Raw genomic sequence first — 25,264 nt, 5'->3', positions numbered from 1 at the left:
ACATGGACCTCTCACCCCACTAAAGTAAACAGGATTCACACGTGAACAAAAGGCTGAATCAAGTTAGTTTTCAAGTTATTTTATCTTATTGAATATTTATATTCACTATACTTATTTCACTAAGTCTTGCCTCTTAAAATTAGATCACTCCCCAACTTTCTATGATTTCAATTCCCCCCCGCCCCAATACATCAAACTTCACAATGCATCTTCCAGTCCATCTCAATGCAACAAAATAATCAAATACTTGATACTATATTAAATGACTGAGTCTTCCTACTTCCCACAACCCTAATTTAGTTACACTTAGCCCACATCTACACTATCAAGTTCTTCTGGAAAATCAGGTCATTTCTCGAAAGACCATACAGAGCATCCACATGCAAAATGCACTCTTTCGATTGCAGATTGAAAGAGCGTGGCTCTTCTTCCAGAAGCCCTCTTCCACACCTGGATCAAGGAAAGTTCCTCCTTTCGAAAGCTTCATTTTAGGGGAAAAAAAGGCAAGAGGAAGAAGGGTACTCTTCTCTCAAATGAACCCCTATCTACGTAGCTGCTTTGGGTTTCTAAATCAACTCTTCTGGATTTGAGATCCCATGCAAGTACGCAAATGAGGTGTGAAATATTTAAATCTGCACCTTGTTTGCCTCCCACCCCCCAACAAACTAGAAGGGACCTTGGAAGGTGATCTAGTCCAGTCCCCTGCCCTCTTGGCAGGACCAAGAATCATCCCTGACATCTATTTGCCCCAATCCCTAAATGGCCTCCTCAAGGACTGAGCTCGTAACCCTGGGTTTAGCAGGCCCATGCTCAAACCACTGATCTATCCCTCCTCCCTTCTGAAAGGGTGGGGCAGTGTAGACACTGCCTATGTATTTTGAAATAGCTAAGTGTTATTTCCAAATACATTTGTGTGTGTAGCAGCCCTATTTTGAAATAGCCACTCTGGAACAGTTTATTTTGAAATAGGGCTGCTATGTAGATATGGACAGAGGGAGTACATCAATTCATACGGAGACTTCCTAGTTTTTCCCTACATAAAAAGCACTAGAGGAATTCAACTAAAATTTCATATGACTTGTTAATACTGCTCTATATATTATACACTGAAATGTAAATATCATATTTATATTCCAGTTGATTTAGTCTATTTATTTATACATTAAAATGGGACAGTATGCAATTTTTCAATAACGGACTGACATTTTTTATGTCTGATTTTGTAAGTAGCTCATATGAGGTAAAACTTGGGGGTACCCAAGACAAACCAGCCTTCTGAAAATGGTACAGCAGTCTGAAAAGGTTAAAAGCCACTGGTGCAAAGCAGCAGTGAAAAATTCTATATTGAGATTAACACTACTGAAGCCACAGCAACAACTGCTCAAAGCCCACTTTCTTCCTGTCCCTCAAACAAGGAGGTCCCAGTTCTATAAAAAAAACACACCAAACAATTTAACAATTATTTGTACCCATTTCTACAAATGTAACTCCATACCCAACTAGCCTCACGCCTCGCCTACCTTACGGATATAAAAACCACCTCACATTTAAGCCCACACCTAACAACTGAAGTTGAGGGAACTACGTCCACAAATAGTTATGCACATAGAACCTAATCCAGCTCCAGCTGAAGTCCACTGAAAGACTCCCACCGATATTAACAAAAGTTGGCTATGGCCCACATTCAAATGGTTGTGGGACTGAGGGGTCAAAATTTAAAATGGAGGGGGCCTAAAATAAGGCTACTAAAACCATTATTAATACACATTTTGTAAATAAAAGTGCCCCAGTTACCTGATTAGCACTTATCAGCTCCCACTGCCTTCAGCAATTTTAAAAAACAGAACATCTATTTATAGTAAGTACCCTTACCAAGGATAGGAACCTGTATAGGCAGGGGTACACTACATTAGTTTCTCATAACTAGGCACCTAACAGATTTAGATCTGTAGGTGCTTCTAAAAATCCCACTTGGCACCTAGTGGAATATTTAGGTGCCTAAAAATCTGTCCCTATGAATCTAACTTTACTCAGCCATTTTATAAATTTGAGCTTGGTCAGTAAAACAGTGCACTCTTTGGTGGCTATACAAGTAATGGTAATGAAAACTTAAGCACGATGGGCTGCTGTGTCTGACTTTACTGACTGCTTGAAACAGATAAAATTTGAGTTCCACTCTCATTTGTGTTTATAGCCTATTTGAAAACAGATTTCTATATTCAAAAGAACTGGACAAGTGTTTTTAACACACACACACCCCCCCACCCACCCGTGTTAGGCAGCCCAAAGCCCTAAACCCTCTCAATTGGCAAACAACCTTTCAGTTTTTAAAACAGTACCTGGGTGTTACAAAAGCTATTTGAGAAAATGAAAAAAAAAAGTGAAAACCCAATCAAAACTCATTATGTTAAGAAAAGCTCATACACTACACTATACATTGCATTGTGTTTGTTATCTCTCATCCATCCCTGGTTGGGGGAGGGATAGCTCAGTGGTTTGAGCAGTGGCCTACTAAACCCAGCATTGAGAGCTCAACCCTTGAGGAGGCCATTTAGGGATCTGGGGCAAATAGATTAACAAAAATATCTGTGAGGGATGGTGCTTGGGCCTGCCAAGAGGGCAGGAGATGGGACTTGATGGCCTCCTGAGGCCCCTTCCAGCTCTATGAGACGTGTGTCCAGTACCTTCATTGGTACCAAACAAGAGCATTTGCTGGACCACAGGAGGTCAATATTGCCCAGCAGCATTACCAACACTTCCCACTGCTTCCTGGTCTCTTAGACATTTACAGGTAAATTACAGCTTAACTGCACACAACAAGGGCGTGTGTACACAGGCACAAATCTTCAAAATAGCCATGCTAATGGCCATTTCAAAATTACTACTAATGAGGCACTGAACTGAATATTCAGTGCCTCATTAGCAATAGGGGACTTCAAAATCGCATGGCTCGGCGTGGCTAAACGGGGGTCCTTTTCGAAAGGACCCCACACCTTTTGAAACTCCCTTATCCTGCTCACTGATTGGAATAAGGGGATTTCAAAAGGTGCGGGGTCCTTTCGAAAAGGACCCCCCCGTGTAGCCACACTGAGCCACGCGCTTTCGAAGCACCACAGGTGGAAGCGTCCTAATACTAATGAGGCGCTGAATATTCAATTCAGCGCCTCATTAGTAGTCTTCAAAATATGGCTGTTTTGAAGATTTGTGTCCATGTAAACACAGCCCAAGAGCCAGGACTAGTGGCTGTAAAGAAACTTAAGGGGACCACAGAAAACTTGCCCAAAGTGGTGATCTGGCTACAAAACCATGCTGGACTACAGGTGTTGCCAGATGAGAATGAACCAAATCAGAAAGGTTCACACTGTAGTATAAATGTGAAGTTAAGTGTTAAAGCAAGGCAATGTAGTGACAGATACAAATGCACACATGTACATACTGTTAATGAACTGTTGAACATAAAAACATTAATGTTTTTACGTTCATTCTTCTCTGTTTGTTGCTTTCTTCCATACTCATTCCCAGAAAATTAACCCTGATATTTATTCATATAAAACTGAAGTTAATTTTCACTGTATTTTTTGCCCATTCTTTTAACAATTGCAATAGCTAACTATGAATTCCTGGATAATTTTAAAAGCAAAATAAAAATGGAAAAACAGGGGGCCTTGCAGATGGCCAGGATCCCCAGTTTAAGGGCAGAAAGAGAGAGAGAGAGGAAAAAAAAAATAGATAACTGTACAGAGTAATCTGAAAATGTCTGACTAAATTCAACTTCTTGCTCAAGTTTACTATCCAACCTACAATCTAGAATTTACAATAGTACAGAAGATTAGCACCCTGTCCACAAATGCAGGTGAACAATTGCTTTGATCCCTGCAATTATATCGGAAAGTTAAGTTTGCCGAACACATGTGCAACAGAAAGCAAGTGGTAAAGGGAAAAGTGAATGAACTACAAAAGAAATTGTACTATAAATATTTGAGAATGACTTGGCCACAAATTGGAGTGGGAAAGATACTCCAAAAACTCAAGACTTTTGAAAGAGAAATTATGAACATACAAGTAAATGGCACTTCAGTATAACTAAGCCTTCAGTAACGTAAGGTCTTTGTGTGAACTAAACATATAATCAGAGAGGTAGCTGTGTTAGTTCGTATCCACAAAAAACAACAAGAACTCCTATGGCATCTTATAGGCAAACAGATATTTTGGAGCATAAGCTTTCGTGGGCAAAGACACGCTTCGTCAGATGTGCGGCGGGGGGGGGGGGGAAGGGGTTCAGAGGAAACACACCCCACCCATGCAGCTGACGAAGCGGGTCTTTGCCGTGAAATCTTATGCTCCAAAATATCTGTTAGTCTAAATATATAATGCATGTGTTTGTACATGTACTTGAATGTACATATACTTACAATTATTTATCAATAGAACTGATTTTCTCTAATTGTGGCAGTATGTGTTATACACCCACACAAAAAATAGACAAATACTACTGTGGAAACTCAGATATATTGATAAGTAAAATTACACACGTGCACATGTGTGTGTAATTATATACACATACGCAAACATACAAACTGACTCTACAAGGAAAACTCAGTTATACGCATAGCTGAGCACATCTATGTGCACGCACGCACACACACTTACCATGTTCTTTCCCCCAAAAGCCGTGCTGACTATGGTGACAGTAGAGTGTGTAATTAGTTTTTATTGTTCCCCTGACAGTCATAGCACTGCAAGGACCCCTTGCCTTTTCCATTGTAAATGTTATGGAAAAATACACTAATGACAGGCGTTTAATTATAGGAGCATCAACCACGATGGGAGCTGTGCCAGAAGTGACTGGCAGCTTTGGATACTAAGTATTCACAAAAATAGTTTTGTCTTCCCTATTTTATTGCACAAATTATTGAAAATGTGAGCTTTTGAAATATATATTTCCCTATCTTTGCTGACAATTTAATGTACTGTATTGCCACTTGCTCTAGTGCTACACAGTTTCAAATGGTGCTCCCCCCCACCCGCACCCACACCCACACCTTAAAATTATTAGGGAATGTTCAATAGGGAACACAATATATGTTGATGCAAGAAGGAGGCATGCTATTTGCAAAAGCTCAAATTATTGACATTGGAGGGATAAAAGTTCCCACCCACTCAAATGTACAGTTCATATTTTAAAAATGGTTGTGAAGAAAATAATTCCTATATTGTGACAGCACCTAATGGGGCAACACATCCCTTTCAATTTCTTTTAAATAGCTTTATTCAATGTCAACCATGACAGCCTCTATCTCTGTCACTGAGAGGTTCTCTTCTCTCTTCTTCCCCCACCCCTTCCTGATTAATTAGCAATTGGGGGAGACACTTTTCTGGCAGCTTTCGTATCCCTATTTCCTCCGATTTGGCACAAAAACTCTCTAATGGGAGCACCACTATTTGTACTCTACCCCTCTTAGCGATGGATCACTAATTTTTAATAAACTAAGTCCTGAGAGGACTATAAAAAGACATGAAGTGTATTGAAGCAATAACAGTAAACAAACACAAAAGGGAAAAAGGGAAGCACGTAAAATATTAGGTCTTTTCTAGACTACACATGCAGGAGATATGAACTGCTTTTTAGCTACTTGTTCCCAATCACCGCCTTCAATTTTTAGAAAGGCTGTATTGACTAAACAACATGGATGAGGATTTTCCCCTGCAGAAGAATAACGAGATGAACTTCCCCGGACCGTTTCTCACCCCTTCTGACTACCAGATGAACAAAATTACTCTGTGAACCAAATCTCTCTGAAGAGCAACAACAACTATGGATCAAATAGTAGTAAGTTGATGTAGCAGTCACAAATTCCTGGCTAAACTGAACAAAGCAACATTATTGCTAAATGGTACATTTTGGAATTAAAAGTGAAGCAGTCATACTGAAATGGAAATTTGCAAATAGCTGTGGAATCAACAACAGACATTCCACACCCAATTCAGCTGGCTCTCCTATCAGTGACTTCAAAAAACAGTTTGCCATTATAGCGGCTTAAGGCACTTGATGTGCCAGGGCAATGACCATGCTGTGTGCAAGTGTCAGGAGGTCACTACTTTGAAATTCCAGCATCTCTTTTCATCCCCTTCTTTGAAAGTAGGATTGCAAGCTCCTACTTTGCCAATTTCCACTTGCTGAAGACAAGAGAATATGAACATATGTACTGGTCCTTTAAGTTGTTGCTTCCCACCCCCCCTGCAATTCGAAGACAACATTACTGACACCAATAAAAAAAAAACTGAACGGCAAGGCAAACTTCTAAAGCTATCAAGAGCTGGAATATAACTTTCCAAAATTTCCCAATCCCACTAAAACACCCACCAAGGCACTACAAGTTACTGTTTTGAGGAAAAAATGCTTTATTTTATTTTCCTCTTCCTGCTGCATTTCTGTACAACAAGCACAACAGTGGCTGAAATGTCAAGTTTGACAAACTCTAATAAGTTGATGGAAAGTTAACGGAAACCTCAAAAGCTTTAAAAATCTCTGTGTAGTTCTCTTGGTTTTTCATATGTCTACCACATAAGTAATCATAGAAAAAAAATTCAGCAATGCTGGCTTTAGAGCCTTTTGTCAGTCCGTTAAGGAACAAGGTCTCTCAATACTACAGATTTATTCTGGAATAGCTTATTCCAGAGTTCCTATTGCAGGATAAATGCATCTACATTACAGGGAAGCCCCAAAAATAAGCAAAACCTATTCCCAGGATAGCCTGTTCCACATACAATATAGCCTACTTCAGATTAGATCCCCAGAAGCTCTAATCCAAAATATGTCTATACAGTAGCTTTATTTCAAAATAAACTATTACAGAATACCTGTAAAGTGAATCTAATTCGAGAACATCTATTTAATTGTTAAGGTTCTTTCGGCCTATTTTATTAATTCAAGGAAAGACAAAAACAGATCTGGTAAAAGCTGTTACCAGCCCCCATCTACCTCCTAACATAAAAGTTCACATTTAGTTACGAAGCACCACAATACCACTGTCTCCCCCAAAAACAGGAGAACTTTGTTTTTACCAAATGATTTACAAAGTTTACTGAACTCCAGCTCTACGGTAAAGATAAGAACTGGATATCCAGAGAACACACTTTGCAGGGAAAGTGCACTTCAAGCAAAGCCATGCAATGTAATAATATGCATTTAAAAAAAATAAATATTAAATTAAAAAAATCACTTCCCAGATCATATAATGATATTTAGGGAGTGGAGGAATATGCATGCATGTGGGAGGCAAGATGGTTCTTCATAACAAAGAAGAATGTGAATATGTGGATTATTACTTTAAAATGCACAAAAAGCAAAAGTGCAATGTTTCATTACTAACCACTAGGGAAGTATCAAGATTCGCTATTTGAGCTGGTGAACAACTTAAGTACTATGTGGATTTGCCAGCAATTGGTCATCCAACAGCAAAAGAAATGAAAAAAACTTGGGGAGAGAACAAATATCCATGCTGCAAATTAAATATTAATTATAGCACAGTGAGTGAGATTCATACAAAAAGTACATGATGCAGAAATTTTAATCTTAATGAAAAAAGAAACAGGGCTAATTATATGCTATAAAATAGAACACAGCACATAGCAACATTTTAGAAAACCAGAGGGAGATGAATTAGAAGCCTCGTGCTTCTTCAAATCCAGTTTTTACCTCACAAAATGACTCTCAAATGATTTAATCCTTCTCTACTTGCCATTTCACCACTCGTCAAGAGCTCATTAGGTTCAATGCAACCAAAAATGATTCTTTGGAAAGTACTTGATGTAACTGAAATGAAAGTAAAAAAATCAGCCAAGCAACCTATCAATAATAACGTAACTGTGTTTTGGGGTTTTTTTAGCATTCAATTGTTTGCCTGGGAAAATATATTAACGTAACAAGGAGAGATATATAAAAGTAATACTATATTTATAGATTTAACCTTATTGAAAGCTACCGATCATGTCAAAGTCACTGCCTATTCATGTGAACAGATTACATAGAAATTAAAAAAAAAACCTATTGCACCTGCTGCTTGAATATTATAAATGAAACCTGCCAATCAAAGAACTTGCTACCAAATAGTGGTATAAGCATCTGAAGTATACCTTATCAGTTAAGCAGAATGTTCACGCATTTAGCTACTAGCTGATCTTGCACTGGAAAGTATTTTATTGCACCGCCATTTAACTAGAACAAATAAGAAAACTCCAGCGTACCAGATAGCCAAAGATGAGTATCAATTAATTACTAATAGTTTTCTCTGTTTTGCAGAAAGTTTTGAAGGGGGGGAAAAAAAGCTACTGAAACTCATTTTTATTCCCGACTTGAATGAAAAGCAGAGACTGATGGTTCATTTTCATCGACCTCTCAAATATAAAATAAAGGAAACACCTTAAGACAAGGTTTATTTTATTGGAAATTAAAGAACTCTGAGTGAAATCCAAATTCATGAGCACGGTAGATTAGCATTCTCTCCTTTCCCCCCCCTCCCCAATGGTTGCTTTTAATATACATTTCTATTTTTTAAATGGTACCAATATCAGAATGTATTATTTCATTCTTCTGCAATTGATTTTAGGATCCCTAAAAACAACCGGTTTCAACTATACAGAGGCTTGTATTATAGAAAATACTGTTCTCTTTTAAATGGGCTCTACTACTGTATAACCTACCCTATACAGTGTATAATTAACGGAGACAATGCAAAAGTACCAGGAAGAGTTCTGAGATGTGAAGATTCTTATTTTTCTATTCAGCTACACTTAAGTACATTACAGTAGGATTTACTCAGATTGGCTGTAATAATCACAGGTAAGTGAATTAAATGCGTTTCAGACTAAACATGTCCATCTAATTGTTAGCATGCTGCTGACTGGCTACAAGTTTAAGTTGTTCTAACACTTACGCTTAAAACAAAATGCTCATCACTCCACACTGAACACATCATTTAGAAACAGATATAATTAAATAATCACGAGACCAAAGACAAATTTTTTCAAAGCAGTGTTCAGAACTAGAGACAGGCAAGGAATTGTCAGATGGAATAAAAATTCTTAGACTTCTCTATTTCAATTTTAAGAGATTTCTTCTTACGTAAAAGTCTTAGCCCATCAACCAAAACAAAAAACAAAATATTGCTAACCAAGGAGGAATTGCACGGACCTCATTGTTTCTCAAACTGCAAAGAGGTGTTTTTTCTCAGTATCATTTCTTCCAAGGTGAACTATTGCATCACAAACGCCCCACAATTATCATACTTCTTTAAATTAAAGCGTAATATTTAAACAGTACAATGTGCTTCCTAATGTGGTTTTGAAAAACAGCAGTAACACTATTTTAAATGCAGAGAATTCTGAGTGACTTATTTTCTGAAGCAGAGGCCTGTAATTTCATGTGTTTCGCATTACATTTCTTTCTATGCATTACTACAGAATGACTATCGATGCATGAAAGAAGTTGGGTGGTGAGAAGAGTCAAGCCAAAAATTGGGGAAAAAAACAAAAAAAAAAAACCCACACCTTAATTTTTTTTTTAAATCTCTATTCCATTAACAAAAATTCTATTTTTTTTAAATGGAAGAGAATGCCTGGGAAGTTTGCACAACAAACTTCATCTCTTGAATTTAGAGATCTTTATTCATTGAAAAAGAGTTACTTTCTTTGGTTGTAGCAACATTTATGCTACTCTCTTCTATACCCCACCTTTTAAATACACTTCTGAGTATCTACATATATATTTAACAGCAACAAAGGGTCCTGTGGCACCTTATAGGCTAACAGAAAAGTTTGAGCATGAGCTTTCGTGAGCACAGACTCATTTCATCAGATGAAGCATGAAGCATCTACTGAAGCTCATGCTCAAGACTTTTCTGTTAGTCTATAAGGTGCCACAGGACCCTTCGTTGCTGTTACAGATCCAGACTAACACGGCTACCCCTCCAATACATATATATGTATGTATGTATGCATGCATGCCCCTCCTTACCACAGTCCAGCACTCTTGAAGGACTAATTGTATTCATTCATTTTCCTCAACCCAGCATGGCACTGGTGGATTGCTGGGCTCATAGCAACAGGGGAGAAAAATAAAGGCTCATCTTTATCTGTCCTACTTCAACAGGAAATAGATCCAGTGTGCAGAATGTAATGAAATGCCTTCACTATGAGCATCTGCAAAGATTAAATGGGAAGAATTTCAGATGAGAAATTTACTCAACTACATTTCTTCCCTATTTACATGCACAGCCTGTAAAACTGGTCTCCTTTGTGCAGGTTTCACACAGGGACACCATGACTGATTCAACCAAGAAGGTATTCTTTCAGAGTCACATGGTGCAAAGTAACATTATTAAAATCAGCTAAGTTAGGTGAAAATAGACTAGTAAAGGCTCTACTGCTATATGTTTAAATCACAAGAAATTTCCTGGGCCAGAGATCTTTCTTGTCTCTCCATTTGAGCTACCAAATAAAATTATCCCTCCAAAAACAAGACATGTTGTATCCAGAGAGACTGAATACTTCGGATACTTAATGCAGCATTCTTTTTGAAGTTTAACAAATTCTGAAATAGCAATACTCAGTGCCTTGGTTCTCCCCACTTTGCTCCCTGACACTGATTCCAATCAATCAGTTAAAAACTACAGTCTGAGCAACAACCATTTACACAGTTTCCCTCATTTTTTTTTTTTTTTTAACAGAAATTTCATGATTTAGAAAAACAAATACATCCACATGCCATGTGCATTCGTAATCAGTACGTTTTCAGAAGATTTTCAAACAAGTGCAAAAAAGACATGCTGAGGTACACAGATGCAGCACAGTTTTGGTATTAGCTAGTAGTCCTGTGGCACTTCAGAGACTAATAAATTTATTAGGTCATAAGCTTTCACAGGTGAGCGGACTGTAACCCTGCAAGCTCATGACATAATAAATATGTTAGTCTTCAAGATGCCATAGGACTGCTTGTTATTTGTGAAGCTACAGACTAACACAACTACCCCTCCAAGAGTTTTGGTAAGTCAGAAGCTGTGGGTGCTCAAAAGTGCTGAAAAAATTCACTCCACTTCTTTCAGGCTCTCACAAATGTGGACTTAAGTGCTTTCCTGTATCTGTTAGCATATACGTAAGTCCTGTGTATTACAAAGGGACTTAAACAGGTGCATATTTTTGTGAATGCAGTTCTTGATTCAGGGAAGTAAACGGTTAACTATGGATTCAGCTGTCTTAACTTTAGACATCTGCACTGCAAATTTTGATATATGTATGGAATTTATGGGAATGCACTCATTTTTCTGCTCCATACTTGAGACCTTGAGCAATTATCCTAATGAGAACTTGAATATTGTTGAGTCAAAGTATGGTATCATTTATGATTTTGAGATTAAAATTATTTTGATGACAATTTCCAATAGACTTATCTACAATATATGAACAAAGATAATTATAGTGAGTTTTAAATTACTGTATATGTATTTTAACAGTTTTTTATTAAGACCAACTGTACACACCAGTCTCATGTAAACACCACTTTACTATTAGTTTCCCGAATGATGCAAGCAACACCTGGCCCCTTTTATTAGTTATAAGTGATTTGACCAGCCAAGAAAAACTATTTTACATTCTTTGAAGCCAGAATCAATTTATAAATTCTTGTTAACATGCAACTCTTCAAATATATAGTTAAACAAAACTGTGATCTTGAAGTGCTATTCTGTAAAGTATAGCACAGCGCACCTACTACGGCAAGCAAACCAGTTCGACTTTGGTAACACTACACAGTGATAAGCGTTCAGGAGCTAGCAATTACACAATCAGGCTCTAAAAGGAGAGAACTTTTAGTGACTGAATGATCATCTGCAGGGTACTGATGAGTCAGATGAAATAAATATGCAGTATTCTGAACCAACTCTCTAAACTATTTTAAACATTATACAAAAGGAAGGTGGCTTTTAAAGGAATCTTACTACAGTATTTCTCTATTATGAAGCACTACATCTGCAATAACAGATGTGAGACTAATGTTTTAAGGCGAAGATCACAATTCACAAACACTAGCAGCTACAAAACCACCTATATAAAACTATTTAAAATAGATGATCTTGAATATTTATGCAACATATTCAGTCTACAGGTTCTTACAGTTTCACATGTAATAAAGCAATCTTATTTTAATCACATTTTAGTAAGACTCCTGTTTAACAGAAGAGGAACACACGGCTTTATTTGGAATCCACATATGAAATTTATGAGGATTCATATTTTGTTAATGACATGACAGAGTAGCAAGCGAGCAAAATGATACTTCTGATTTTTCTGAAAAAATATACTTGCATTATGTAAAATAAGTTACTTTGTTATATTGCTCTTTCATATGCTAACAGAAGACTTTCCATTTTTCTTACAGGATTTTTGGCACCTGTTAAAAAAAAATCCAATATAAACCTTTACATTATACTCTTGGTGTTTTATTTAATAAAGCGTGATTCAAACTGGAGGCACTAATCTATTTGTACCACTCATCAAATTGTTAATATGACTTCTAATAATAACGGGAATTATTTCTGTTTTCACAAGTTGTTTAGTTAAGTTAGTAGCTATAAAACCAAGATACAGCTGTACTTATGAGAAGTGCCTGAATTGAAATCTGAATAATCAGTTCACAGTGGATTGGTAGCTTTGTATAAACATTATAAAAAAAAGTAAGCTATACTACCCTACTAGGAAACTTTTGAGGTGAAGGAAATAACATTATTTAGCCTGCCAATTCAGGCTGTCATCATCCAGTTAGGTACCATTTTGGATGGGTGCATGTTAGTAAAAACAAAATGTTAGTAAAAGTAAAAATCTTCTGATGCAAAAAATAGTTAACAAGTTACTGCTACTGAACTGACTAGTTTTAAAATGTTGGTAACTAGACTGAATTCTACCTACTTAACTTAGATCCTGACAAAGGTAATATAAAATACTAAACAGTTTTCTTCCTATCCTCTTAGGTTTATCCAAACATGTTTACCTGTTTTTATAGAATGATCATAGAACTTGATAGCACAAAACAAAATACAGATTATTACTCCCACTACTCTATAAAAACTAAAGAGTAGCATATATAAAAATTCTTTAACATCATATACCATTATTCAAGAAATAATGTTAATCACGTCATATCCATACAGATACTTAAAAAAAAAAAAGCTGTATTCTATTTTAAACAAATCAAGAAATTGGTTTTGATTTAGTTTTGCTTTGTTTTTAAGAAAACTTGGCTTAATATAGTTTGTAAAAAATTCCTCCTCCTAACTTTGGACTATTAACACCATGAAGTTTTTCTGACAGACACTGAAAGTTTAAGTTACAGTTGTCATTTACAGTGATGCAATACTACTAAGTTTCATAAAATCATTACAAACTGACCCTTTAAGTACATAACACTTATTTTCATCCTAAATATTATTTCAGCTTTCCATTACCTTCAACTATTTATAGTCCATGCAAAATAACCACACGGACACATATGTTAAAAATGTAGACTTTTTGTTTATTTTTTAAAAAAAAAATAAAAAACAGCCATCCTAGCAACACAGAAATTTTCAAGGGACTAAATTTGACTCTTTTTACAGTGGGACAGGTAAGTCTAGTTTGAGGGTTGATTTTTATAATTATTTTAAAAATATGTTTCATTTCATCTTAAAAAAAAAAAAAAAAACTGAGGAGACATACATTTTCCTTAAAAGGCGTATGCCATCTAACATATCTAAATGTGTGGTGAGAGGTAGGACCTTCCTTTAATTCTCTTTTACTAGACTTTAGCACTTTAATGGTACGCTTGTAGTGGCAGCATATAAAAAAGTAAAGTTACCCACCACAATTAAAAAAAAAAAAATATCCCAATAAAGATCTATTTTCTGTCATCCTTCTTTTACATCAGTTTAATTTAAGTGAAAGCTGCCAGCAGAAGCATAAAGTAATAAACCAACTAGCAAACTCCAGGCACTTGAAAATTCTGCCAGTTAACTTTGGTATCACTTATTTCAAAGCCAATGAAAGGGTACAACAGTATGCTGCAAGCAATGCAGATGTATTAAAAAACATGACCCGTAACAAAAATCAATGTGCTAATCTCAAACCAAATAGCAGTATCAGAAACCTAAAACAGATATAACCTAAGGTAAAACGTCCTTAAATTTACTTGACAGGTTTAAAACACAAATCTGCTCACATCTACTTCACCAAGGCAAAAAAAAGTATTCCAGGTGACTTTTTTTAAACCTAAACATACAGAAATCACTAGAAGCACATCTGAATTATGTAGTACCAAAGGAAAGGGAAAATCCAAGGAAAACTGTTGGATCCTAAATAAAACCGTATTTCAAGGGAGGTTAATTTTTCATTATGAATAAGAAGTTTTGAAATACAAATTCTTGTTTAATCTATCGCTACACTATCCAAAAGCATGCGAAGGGAACAAAAAAAGGCTTTTAGTACAATCCTCTATGGCAATATTGGGCTCTGTTTGTCTAGTCAACTATAATTCAAGAACAGTTTGAGACTCACTAAGTTGCCCAATGACCAACTGGTTACCCCCTCCCCACATGTACAAACCACCAGGCGCCCCCTGTATTGTGAGTGCATCACTATTTGCACATGAATTTGCTATGACAAGCTGGGTAAGAGAAGCTGCCCTTTTCCATAGGAAACCTTCAGTCCAGGACTCATCTACAAGTGCACAAATTTTAAAAGTTAGAGGCTTCTTTGCTCGGCTAATGGGACTTAACCAGCTTACATAAACTCATGCAGAGGAAAGCTACTCCTTTGCTCCCATTCTGAAGCCCTGACATGGAACAGCTGCCACATGTGGCTGCCAGGAAGCCAGCTTCAGGCTCCTCTACCACCTCAAGCAGAACGTTTCCCTCGACTCTTTACACAGAGGTGACCTCCCCACTTGTAACAGACACTGAAACAGCGCGCTGAAACCGTCCGGGACTTTCATTTCACATCAATATAAAGAGTTTCCCTACATCAGAGAGCTCGGTTCCCCATGAACTATAAGGAATAAGAGACTAGAGTGTTTCTAAACCCATCTGCTTACGCCTGCATGTGCGGACACACAAGGTTTATTACTGACCGTAGGTGACGCACCTACACTTCGATACAGACGTGCCACTCCTGGGCACAGTAAGGACACCCCGCAGCGCTAAGCCTGACGCCAGCTCGTTTGCTATGGCCAAGCGGGAAGACCCGAACTAAGAGCTCCCTCCACGCAGCCGGAGGAAAAAAGTTTTCGCCCCCCCCCCGCCTTGCAAACAAGCCGGCTTCTAAGGCACCGGTGGGGAAGGTCTCACTCCAGCCCGGCGAGCAACGCCCTAAGCCCCTCTCGACCGGCTACGGGAGGGGGCGCCCCTTCCTCCCCTGCCCCGGGCTTGCCCCTCTGCGCTGAGCACGTGGACTGCTGCTAAGCGCCGCGCTCGCCGGCCACGGAGCGCTGCTCCCTCCGGCGCCTGCCGGGCGGCAGCCAGGTGCGAGAGGAGCCCAGCGGGGGGGTCGGCCGGCCCCCCGCGCGCCCAGCCCCGCGCCCCTCTGACCTGGGGTTGGTGCTGTTCCAGTAGACGGCATAGCGATCGGCCACCGCCTTGGAGCCGGGGTCCTGGCTGAACACGCACATCCACAGCACCAGCAACACCAGCAGCAGCATCTCCACGTGCAGCATCACCGAGTCCCGGCCCACGCCGCCCGGGGCGGCCAGTCAGTCACTCGAGTCCCAGACACACGTGGGCGGCCCGGGGGCTGCCCAGGCGAGCCGCAGCGAGACGCCCCCCAGCAGCGTGGGCCGCAGGCGGGGGAAGGCGGGGTCCCTGCAGAAGCAGCGGCGGGAGCTCAGTCAGCCCGGCAGGAGGAGGTGGGCGCCGAGCCGGGAACATTCACCGGGAGTCCCGTGCGGAGCCCCCGCGGAGACATACACCGGCGCCGGGAGGCTCCTCTCACGGCCCGGCTCGCTGGGCTCTCGCAAAGTTACTCGGGGGCCGGCGGCACATGCGGTGAGGAGCGAGGGGTCCGCCCGCCCTTCGCTGCAGCGGGTCAGGTGAGGGCGCGGGGACGGCGGGGCGGCTGCAACTCTCCCCCGGGGCGGGTGGCGAGTCCGTCCGGCGCTGGCGGATCTCCCCCTGCCGCAGGGCGGCCGCTGTGCGGAGCCCCCTCGGCGGGCCGGGTGTCTTCTCCTTCCTTCCCCTGGGCGGCGGAGGCTCTACGGCCCGAGCCGCCGCGCAGACAAAAAGCCACCGACCAGCGGCCAACGCCGGCGCGGCTGCGGCGCGGTCCGGAGGAGGGAAGCGAACCACCCCCCACCCCGCCGAGCTCCTCTGGCGCTGCCGGTGGGAAGCCGCCTCCTCTGCGCGGCGATCGAGCCGGAGCCGCAGCCGGAGGAGCTGCACGAAGCGCCTCCTTCAGCTTCCCGGCGTGCCGGTGTCAGGCGAGAGCCGGGGCCAGCCGCGCCGGGCGGGAGAGTTTGCAAGCGGGCGGCACCAATGCGCGCCGCGGCGGACTCCAGCAGCCCCCAGCGACCCTTCCTCTTGGCGCAGCCGGGGGCAAACTCAGTTTGCAAAAAAAAAAACAAAACACCCAACTGTGTCGGGGGGGGGGGGGACTTGAAACCACCACCACCACGCCCCCTCCCGCGCCGCCCGCAAACCCAGCCTCCAGTGGGCGCCCAGCCGCGCGGTGCTACGCCCCAGCCCGCTCCGCGCTATATATACACAGGCCCGGGCGGCCCCATGCGGGCGCGTCAGCGGAGCGGGAGCCGGCGCGCGCGCGCCAGGAGCGGCTGCACGGAGGAGGCAGCTCGGCGCTGCTGGCTGCTCCGCCGGGATTGTTGGAGGCGGTGGACTTGGGCGGGGGCATGGGCCGGCGCAGCCAGTCAGGGCGCAGCCTGCTGTGTGCTGACGGACTGCTGCTCCCCCCCCCCCCACTTTTTTTAACCTCCCCCCGGATTGGTTCGCCACGCGAGAAAAGGGGCGTTTCCGTGTGTTTCTGCCGCCCCCTTCACCCCCCCAGCCAAAAATACCCAGCCCCACCTTCCTGCAACCTGACTAATTGAATTACAAGGAGAGCCGAGTGGTTCCTGGATGGCCTCGCTGATAAATGCCCCCATGACCAGCCGGGCGCGGGAAAGGGGGCCTCTCACTCGCTCGCCCGGGAGCTCATCCTTGAACGCGGGCGGCTGCCGCTGAAAAAGAGGAGAGGGAGTAATTCAGTGGCTGCTCCGTCCCTTAGTTCAGCTTGAAATACATGCCGGGCAGACGCTCACAGCAGCTGCTGCTGGGCGAGCTTGGAGGGGATCGATGGGCTTGGTTTGCAAATTGAAACTCTTGAGCCTAAGTCGTACATGATCAAATGAAAATGGGGCAGTTGCGGAGCAGGCTGGAAAAGAGCCTCTCCCCGCCTCGAATCCGCTTCTTCCAGCAACTGCATTTGGGTTTGTTAAGCGCCTCTGCCTGGCCTGAAAGTACTTGACTCAAGCGAGATGCTATCATAGGGCGTGGCCTGCAAATAGCTCCTTTGACTGGGAGCGGCCGCAAAGGTAACCCTGCATCGGCGGGGCTGCTGTTAATGCGGCAAACTGAACCGCCGCTGCAAGTGGTACGTGTGAGCTAGGAGGATGAGGGGCCGGGCCAGCCCCGTTTCAGTAACATCGCGCAAAGGGCAGAGATGCCAGCATGATGTCCCAGCGGGTTGCGTTGTGCTGCACGTGCAGGGGGACGGATCCGCTGGGCTGTTCCGACTGTAATTGAAAGGGTCGCGTTGTGTCCGTGCACACAGTAGCCTCTGTGTAGCTTCCGTTCTCCCCCAGGTACAAACGAGTTCAGCGCTAAACTTTGCAAAAGCCTCTGGAAGACAGAATCGGACAGTTATTGCGGATCCGAGCTGTGCTCTTCTTCTATGGACCGCAGGGCGTACTGACCGCAGAAAAAAGCCACGCTCGCCTGACAGTTACCAAAGAGTATTCCTGTCTGTTCAGAACCAAACACCTCTAGTGTCTGGACTGAAACTTGCTTGCCTCCGTGTATTTCGCTGTTGCTTCAATAAAAACCTCACCATGTCCATCTCTCCCTTGCCCAATCAGTCTCTCCATGTAGCTCGCCGTTTTCACTGCGCTCTGGAGCTGTTTGAAAGCGCCCAGACTCCCTCCAGTGGTAGATTATTATGCCGCATTTCATCTTGGTATTTCTTAAACCTACTAGCAGAAAGCTACAAGAAGTCCTGTGGCATCTTATAGACTAACAGATATTTTGGGGCATAAACTTTCGTGGGCAAGAGCCTGCTTCTTTGCCCATGAAAGCTTATGATCCAAAATGTTAGTCTATAAGGTGCCACAGGATTTCTTGTTGTTTGTACAGATACAGACTAACACCTCTACCCCTCTGATAATAGAAAACGGAGCCCCATAAAAGTCCACACACTGGATAGGTCTTTGGGTCTTCAATAGTCTGAAAGGCCAAATAAAAAGAATATGTCAAAGACCAATTTAATTTCTGTCTTATTGTTTCCTTTTTAAGAGCAAAAATCCATCTAAAAATAGTATCCACAGCTGCACTACAGTTACCTTACCTATTTTCTCTGCATCTAAAGTGTATTTATTTTTTCCAGTTGTATATATTCTGCTACATATCTGTGAAGTTACAGAGGAATATTCAGTTTTGCTGCATTTACAAAAAAAAAAAAACTCAGAGGTGCAACCCTGTTAGTCAGTATGTGCAAAAACAAGGAGGAATCCTGTGGCACCTCAAAGATTAATACATTTATTTATTTGTTTAGAATCGTCCAGATCTGAAGACGCAGGTCTGTTTCACAAAAGCTCATCACCTAATAAATCATTTCGTTAGTCTTTAAAGTGCTACAGGACTGCTTTTTTTTTTGTGATGATATATTTGTGCCTAAATTTAAGTGTGTAAAACCCACTTCATAATATACCCGTGACCAAATAAGCTTGTGCCCAGATCAATTTGTTAGCCTTTAAGGCATCACAGGGACTCATTATTATTTTTTAAAGGGATGTCTTTCAGTTACAAACCGAGGACAAATAACATATGAACTAAATTAAAAAAAAATCTGTCTAAACAAAAGTTACAGTGTTGCAGGGAATGTTTGTTTTTTACATTGTCCTGGACTTAAGGGATTTACATAATTGTTACTTACAAGAGCTACTTTCAGTCTCCTGATCCAATATGTCAGCACCCATGAAATACTCCTTAAAAATCATACTAGAAGTGTAAAGCCCTTCTCAGTTTTAATAAAAAATTAACATTTCTAAAATTCTGGCCTTTATTATTTTTGCCCCTTTTGTAGACTTCCTAAGTTTTGATAGTTTGTCAGTGAATGGAGACATCTGATACTAACTGTCCCTTAATTGTTTTATAATAGAAATATTATACACAGAAATTATTGCATTGCCTGGGCAACAAATCTTATTATAAACCTTTTTCAAATGATCTTCTTAACTATGGCTATACAGGGGGAAAGAACAGTGGTTGGTTTTTGCTCTTTTATTTTCCCCTTGGTTTCTTATATGAAACGTAGGAAAAAGCTGACTTTAACCTTTCTGATAGTCAGTTATGTCGTATATTTCCACCAAAGTTTAATCTTGCACACCCAATACTTCGAAAGGTATGCAGGAGCAGAAGAGCCTTTGTATGCTGACAGCAGGAGAGAGGTGCAAATTACCAGTAAAATGAGTACTGATTATAACTGCAAAAAATTAAGAATACTGGGTGTAGCAGAAAGAGAAAGCTGTCATGATTCTGTCTCCCTTTCAAAATAAACTGTAAATGTTTCTATTTTATTAGTTTATAAACAATGCAGAGGACAAAACACTTTGAGACAGAACAAATCAAAAACAGTCTTGTAAAAATAATTCTTGAGTAACTGAAAGCTCCATTGCTCTTTGCAGATGTCACAGCATGCTCATTGTATATGAGCACGCTGAATATTCAGCAAAACGTCATCTCATTGTCTAATGTCACCTCTTATAGTTACATGGTTAAACAATTACTGAAGTCAAAGTTGTAAACTGCGACTACATTCCAATAAATGTCTCTGGATTTGCATGCATTTAGTGGAATTGTAAGGCTTGTTAGTAAGGAACTGGTCGGTTTAAACTTGCATTAAACTATTTTGAATTAAGTATTTCCAAGTTTACAAGCAATAGATGTGAATTGGCTGATGAACGGCTTCAACAGGAGCCACTTTCTCCTTTGGTTGACAATCTTAACAAATGTTTAAATATGAATTACATAGTGTGTGTTTTCTGCCAGTTACATAGAATTTTTACTGCCTTGGGGCTTGTCTATACTAGGCAGAAGATTGACCCAGTCAGGGTCAATCCTCCAGAGCTCAACTTTGCGTGCCTGGTGAATATGCAGCAAAATCGATCTCCGGGGGGGTCAGCAGTCGACCCCTGTACACCACATTATCACATGGAGTAAGTGAGGTCTACACAAGAGTATAGATGGTAGGTCTTCACTAGGGAAATTAGTCAATTCTGAAACATTGATTCTTGTTACGCAAATGGCATAGCTAGAATTGCATTTCTGAACTGAATTCATTTCCCTAGTATAGACTTAGCCGTCTTTATACTGTGCTGCTGTTAAGCTTAGGCTAACTGATTAGGTATCATGAAGTAATTTAATGTACATAACTAATAGTAGCTTTAGACATACGCTCTATAATGGGTTTTCCTATAATATGCATGAGAGCGCTGTGGAGAAATACTTGGCTTTTCATGGACTTTTAAAAGTAATTACCCAGCATTTTAATTGTTTTGAATCATTCATCAAGCTCAATAGCTGGGTTATTTAAACCAATATCAATTGCATACTGAGCCAAATCCCACCTGTCTTATTCATGTACACAGTTCTATTAAAATAAGCTTTATGTTTTGTAAGTGCCAGATGAACTAGAGTATATAGATAGTTTGGTGGTAGCTAATTGGACAAATATAAACAGTTGGATGGACCACAATAATACTTCTCTTTCTGCACACAGGTAGCATTTTTGCTTTGCAGTGTTTATTTTTGAGGTTTAAATTTTATATCCTATTTAACAGTCAACAGCTGGGGCCCAGTCCTTCTCCTACTGAAGTTGATTGCATCCCTGGGGAAAGGATGTATCATTAGGATTTTTATCTATAATTAAAAATAGAGAGAGTGCATAGAAGAGCTTTAAGAACCACTAATCCCCTGCTTAAATAGTTTAAAACCACAAATAGTGTAACTTTAAAGAATTTTCTCTATATGTTTTGTAGAAAGGGATGGGGAAGTTCATTACATTTTTGTTTAAATGGAAATTTATTTGGGTTAACCTAAAACAAGATTCTGCTTATGTAGCTGACTCGCTTAGTGGACTCTGTGTGATTTATCTTACATTCTTTATGAAGAACAATATATATTTAAAAGTCCAGCTTCTGTTTTATCTATTGCATATATTAAATTTCTTTTTCAGGACTTCCAAACATAACATTTTCTTACATTGTTTAAATTGCTTTTTGATCCCATAATACTAATACTGAAGTATGACTTTCAAAACTTGTAGATGAGACTATTTTTAAAATTAATAAGTGAACAAAATGATTAATAGGTATAGATTCTCCTCTATTTTACTGGAACTCCTGATATGTTAGGCTGTTAAAGAGTAATATGGAACAAAATCTTGAACATCATTTTCATACAACATGAGTAGTATGAAAGGCATACATAATAATATTAGAGAAAAGCATTCAGGTCTTTACAAAGAAGTGTATTCGTTATTTCATTCCAGCATAGACAAATATTCATGAGCTAGATAAAAGCCTTCCTTACTGGGTGATTTTCTGACTTAAAGATTTTTCTTTTTTAATTTCCCCTCTTAGAGATGCCTTTACCTAAGCAAGACAACATGTGTGTCATGTAGACACGGATTTTTTTCTTTATTTTTCTCTTTTTTTTTTTTTTTTTAAGAGAGAAAGAGAGTGTGTGTAATTTTGTGGAAAAGTGGAGATTCAAATAATCACAGATAAACCTGACTCAAATATTTATTATATTTTCTATTTGAGTCAACACTCTCATATCTGGCATTATATCATCCAGAACTCTCAAATAATCAGCATTTTAACCATAAGTAAATTTGAATTATCTTTTCCATAAGTACAGTATAGTGAAAGTAAATACAAATAAATACAGCAAATACCATATAAGTTTACAGTATACACTACTACTGTTGTTGGTAAACACAGTATTCTGCATACATTTTTCTTTGTTTCTTGATATCTAATCTCGTTTTCCTTTAGTGTTATGCATTGTTAGGTATACCTCTCTATTATCCAGAGTATTTGTATGTCTGTCAATCTCTTCGTCCTACAGCTGCCGGATATGAAAGACTTGACTCTACTTGGAATAGAGGATAAACTGGAAACTCCCTCAATTCTATTCACAATTCTTTCAATGATCTTATACCAACTTTAGCAGAATGTACTGAGAGTCAATTAATTAAAGTTTGTAGATATTCAGGTGAATTCCTTTGAGAACCTCAGCTGAAAGGAGCCACCTAAATGAAAACTGCTATAATGATATATTTGCAATTTTCATCTGCATTTCCACCAAGTGGTGTCCTTAGCTGCTGTCTGGTGCGCATGCAAACACACCCACATACACACACCCTGTATCCCGCCTATTCCTTTAGCAAATTTTTCTTGGAATTTCTTTATACCTTTAATGAAACTTATCAGTAATCATCAGAACTGTTTCTATTTCAACTTGTTAATACAAAAATCTGTGCATCACTCTGAGCACTTTAACCCACCAGTTAGGAAAAGAAAACAGAGCTGTTGATAGACATCTTCTGCACATGTCCTTTTGGCTGCTAGTTTGAAAACTTTAGAGTTGGAATGTATCAAGAAAGCAGTTAGAAAAGAAGAGCCCAGAGGATTTTCCTGAGCTTCAAACTGGCATCTTATTTTTTTCAACAAAACTTGAGGAGGAGGAGAAGCAGGCCTCTGAGTCCCAACTCCTGCTGAAGCCAGAGGCAGAGACAGTCTTGGAGGTGAGAAGTAGTACCTTTGTGATAAGCCTGGAGCTGGTCCCTGCCAGCCAGGCCATCTCTCAGGTGTTTTCAGAGCTGGGCAAGGGTTACTCTGGTGAGTACCCCACACGTCACACACCCAAGGGCATGGGAGGCAGGTGCAGACAGAGCATGCTGTGCATGTCACCGGGCCAGCTTGAGCAGGACCTTGTGCTGCGGTCCCAGGCACATGGAACCAAGTGCAAAGTAGCATGTACTCCCTTGACCCAGCAGACAGCTCCTGAGCATGGGCACTGCCAGGGTCACAGGAGGGCGGACAAGCTCCAGGGAGGGAAGGTAGCCCTGCTAACACCTGCCCTGTCTGGGAGTGGGCTAACCCCAGGAGCGCTGGCCTGACCCCTAAGAGAAATCTTAAGTAAGATCTTTTAATGAAAAGCAATTTGCATATCTAACAAAATCCATTGTGCATTTTATTTGTATAACAGCATTTAGCATTTTTCCATAAACAAAAGAACACACACTAATTGTTTTACACTTCTAAAATTCTATTGCAGCAGGGATACAGAGACAGCATGTTGAATAGAAAATCATGTCACTGTAGGGGTTGCTGATGAAATCAACTAATCTGCTATCTTATGACAGTATGAACATTTTCATTTTGAGTGACAACTGATGTTATCTACTGTGCAAACACTGTCACCTTCTCCCTGAGCAAAGAAATAGTAATATAACAATTTATTTTTTCCCTATTACTAGACTCAACTACATTGAAAAATGTTCTTATTTTGGCCTTAGATCATCACATCCTGATTTTTTCTGAAGAGTGACTTAAGGTTTGAGATCAGTTCAACATTTTTCTAACATATTAGAATATGATTTGTAATTGAGTTTTCTCAGAAGAGATTTACATGGTATATTACTAGCTCCTCTTTCCATTTGGCATATTCACATACTTGTTATGTGATGCAGGTTAAATTCTGTCCATGTCTACAACATTTCATGAGCAGCAAAATGGGTGTATATAGGTATATTCATATTTTATTGACTTTTCTCCAAAAATTAAAGATGGGGGGACACAATTTTTGAAAGTTAAAGGCATTCAGTTTCCATCTGCTAGGAATTAAACAAAAGTTTCTAATATGTTTGACCCTATCTTTCAAATTTGTCTGACGTTCCTCTTCTCTGAAAATGTCGCTTGTTCTTTAGCTGCCAGGTCAGCTTTGCACAGCTTCTAGCCCTGCTCTTCCATCTAGCAATACAGGTCATTTGGCTACAAGCTTTGGTCTAAAGGACCAGAGTTCCAGAAGTTGGAGGGTTCCCAAGAAGAAGGGAAAGATGCTTAAACACAGTTCTGGAAAGTAAATTTGAAAGAAATATCTATCATATTAATTCTCCTTCCTAAATAGTGTACTTGATCCAAATAGAGTACACAAGCAGGATTGCACATTGTGTTGAGGTAAATACGGCATTCCGTCACAACACACAACAGTGTGTGGCTAAACACGAATTGCCTGATTCTGTAAGCTGCTGAAACAATGAGAAGTCCTGTGTCACCTTATGCACTAACAGATTTTTCTGGAGTATCAGCTTTTGTGAGCAAAGCCCTGCTTCATCAGATCCTTGTTAGTCTGTATTTGCAAAAACTGATACTGATATTTGTAAGCTGCTGAGTGCAGTAGTCCCTCGAGTTATGCAAGGGTTGCATTCCCATGCACCCTAGCATAACTTGAATTTCGTTTCAGTCGGGGTGCGGGGGGGGGTGGAGCAGCTTTTTTCCCTGGCAGAATGCACATTCTGCAGCCAGAGAAGCAGCAGGAGCACCTGGAGCTCCTTTTGGAAGGTAAGTCCTGGGGTTGCAGTTGGGGACGGTTAAACCTGACAGTGGGTTGAGGCCTTGGAAGGAGAGCAGAGGGGTTAAGACTGGGGTGGATTAGAGCTCCAAGGGGTGGGGGCAAGAGGGTGTAGTTGAGCTGGGGCTGTGCGGCCCTGAGGGGGTTTGAGCCAGAACCACATGGAGTGGTGAGCCAGAGCTGTGCACACGGGGTGAGCCGGATCTGGGGAGAATGGGATTTTGAGTTGCGTTTAACTCGTGTTAATGTGAGTTATGTACAACTCAAAATCACACGTTTCAAGAGATTACTACGTTTCATTAATGTGGACACAAAGAGAAAACTGGAAAAGTGTATGTGCAACC

At 40.5% G+C, this 25,264-nt stretch overlaps 1 protein-coding gene across 2 annotated transcripts in view; it reads right to left on the bottom strand.

Moving 5' to 3' along the window:
- Positions 1-16,837, bottom strand: part of EFNA5 (ephrin A5) — a 304,384-nt gene extending 287,547 nt beyond the window's left edge. For both annotated transcript variants that reach the window (XM_074995264.1, XM_074995265.1), the window contains exon 1: positions 15,609-16,837. In XM_074995264.1, the coding sequence (XP_074851365.1) occupies positions 15,609-15,733 (125 nt within the window). In that variant the 5' untranslated portion in view covers positions 15,734-16,837. The remainder of the gene's footprint in view (positions 1-15,608) is intronic.
- Positions 16,838-25,264: the final 8,427 nt, after the last annotated feature.

Source organism: Carettochelys insculpta, chromosome 5 (genome assembly GCF_033958435.1).
Source record: "Carettochelys insculpta isolate YL-2023 chromosome 5, ASM3395843v1, whole genome shotgun sequence".
In the NCBI taxonomy this organism is placed as follows: Eukaryota; Metazoa; Chordata; order Testudines; family Carettochelyidae; genus Carettochelys; species Carettochelys insculpta.
Note: the sequence above shows the minus strand (reverse complement) of the source record. Positions and strands in the feature narration are given on the sequence as shown.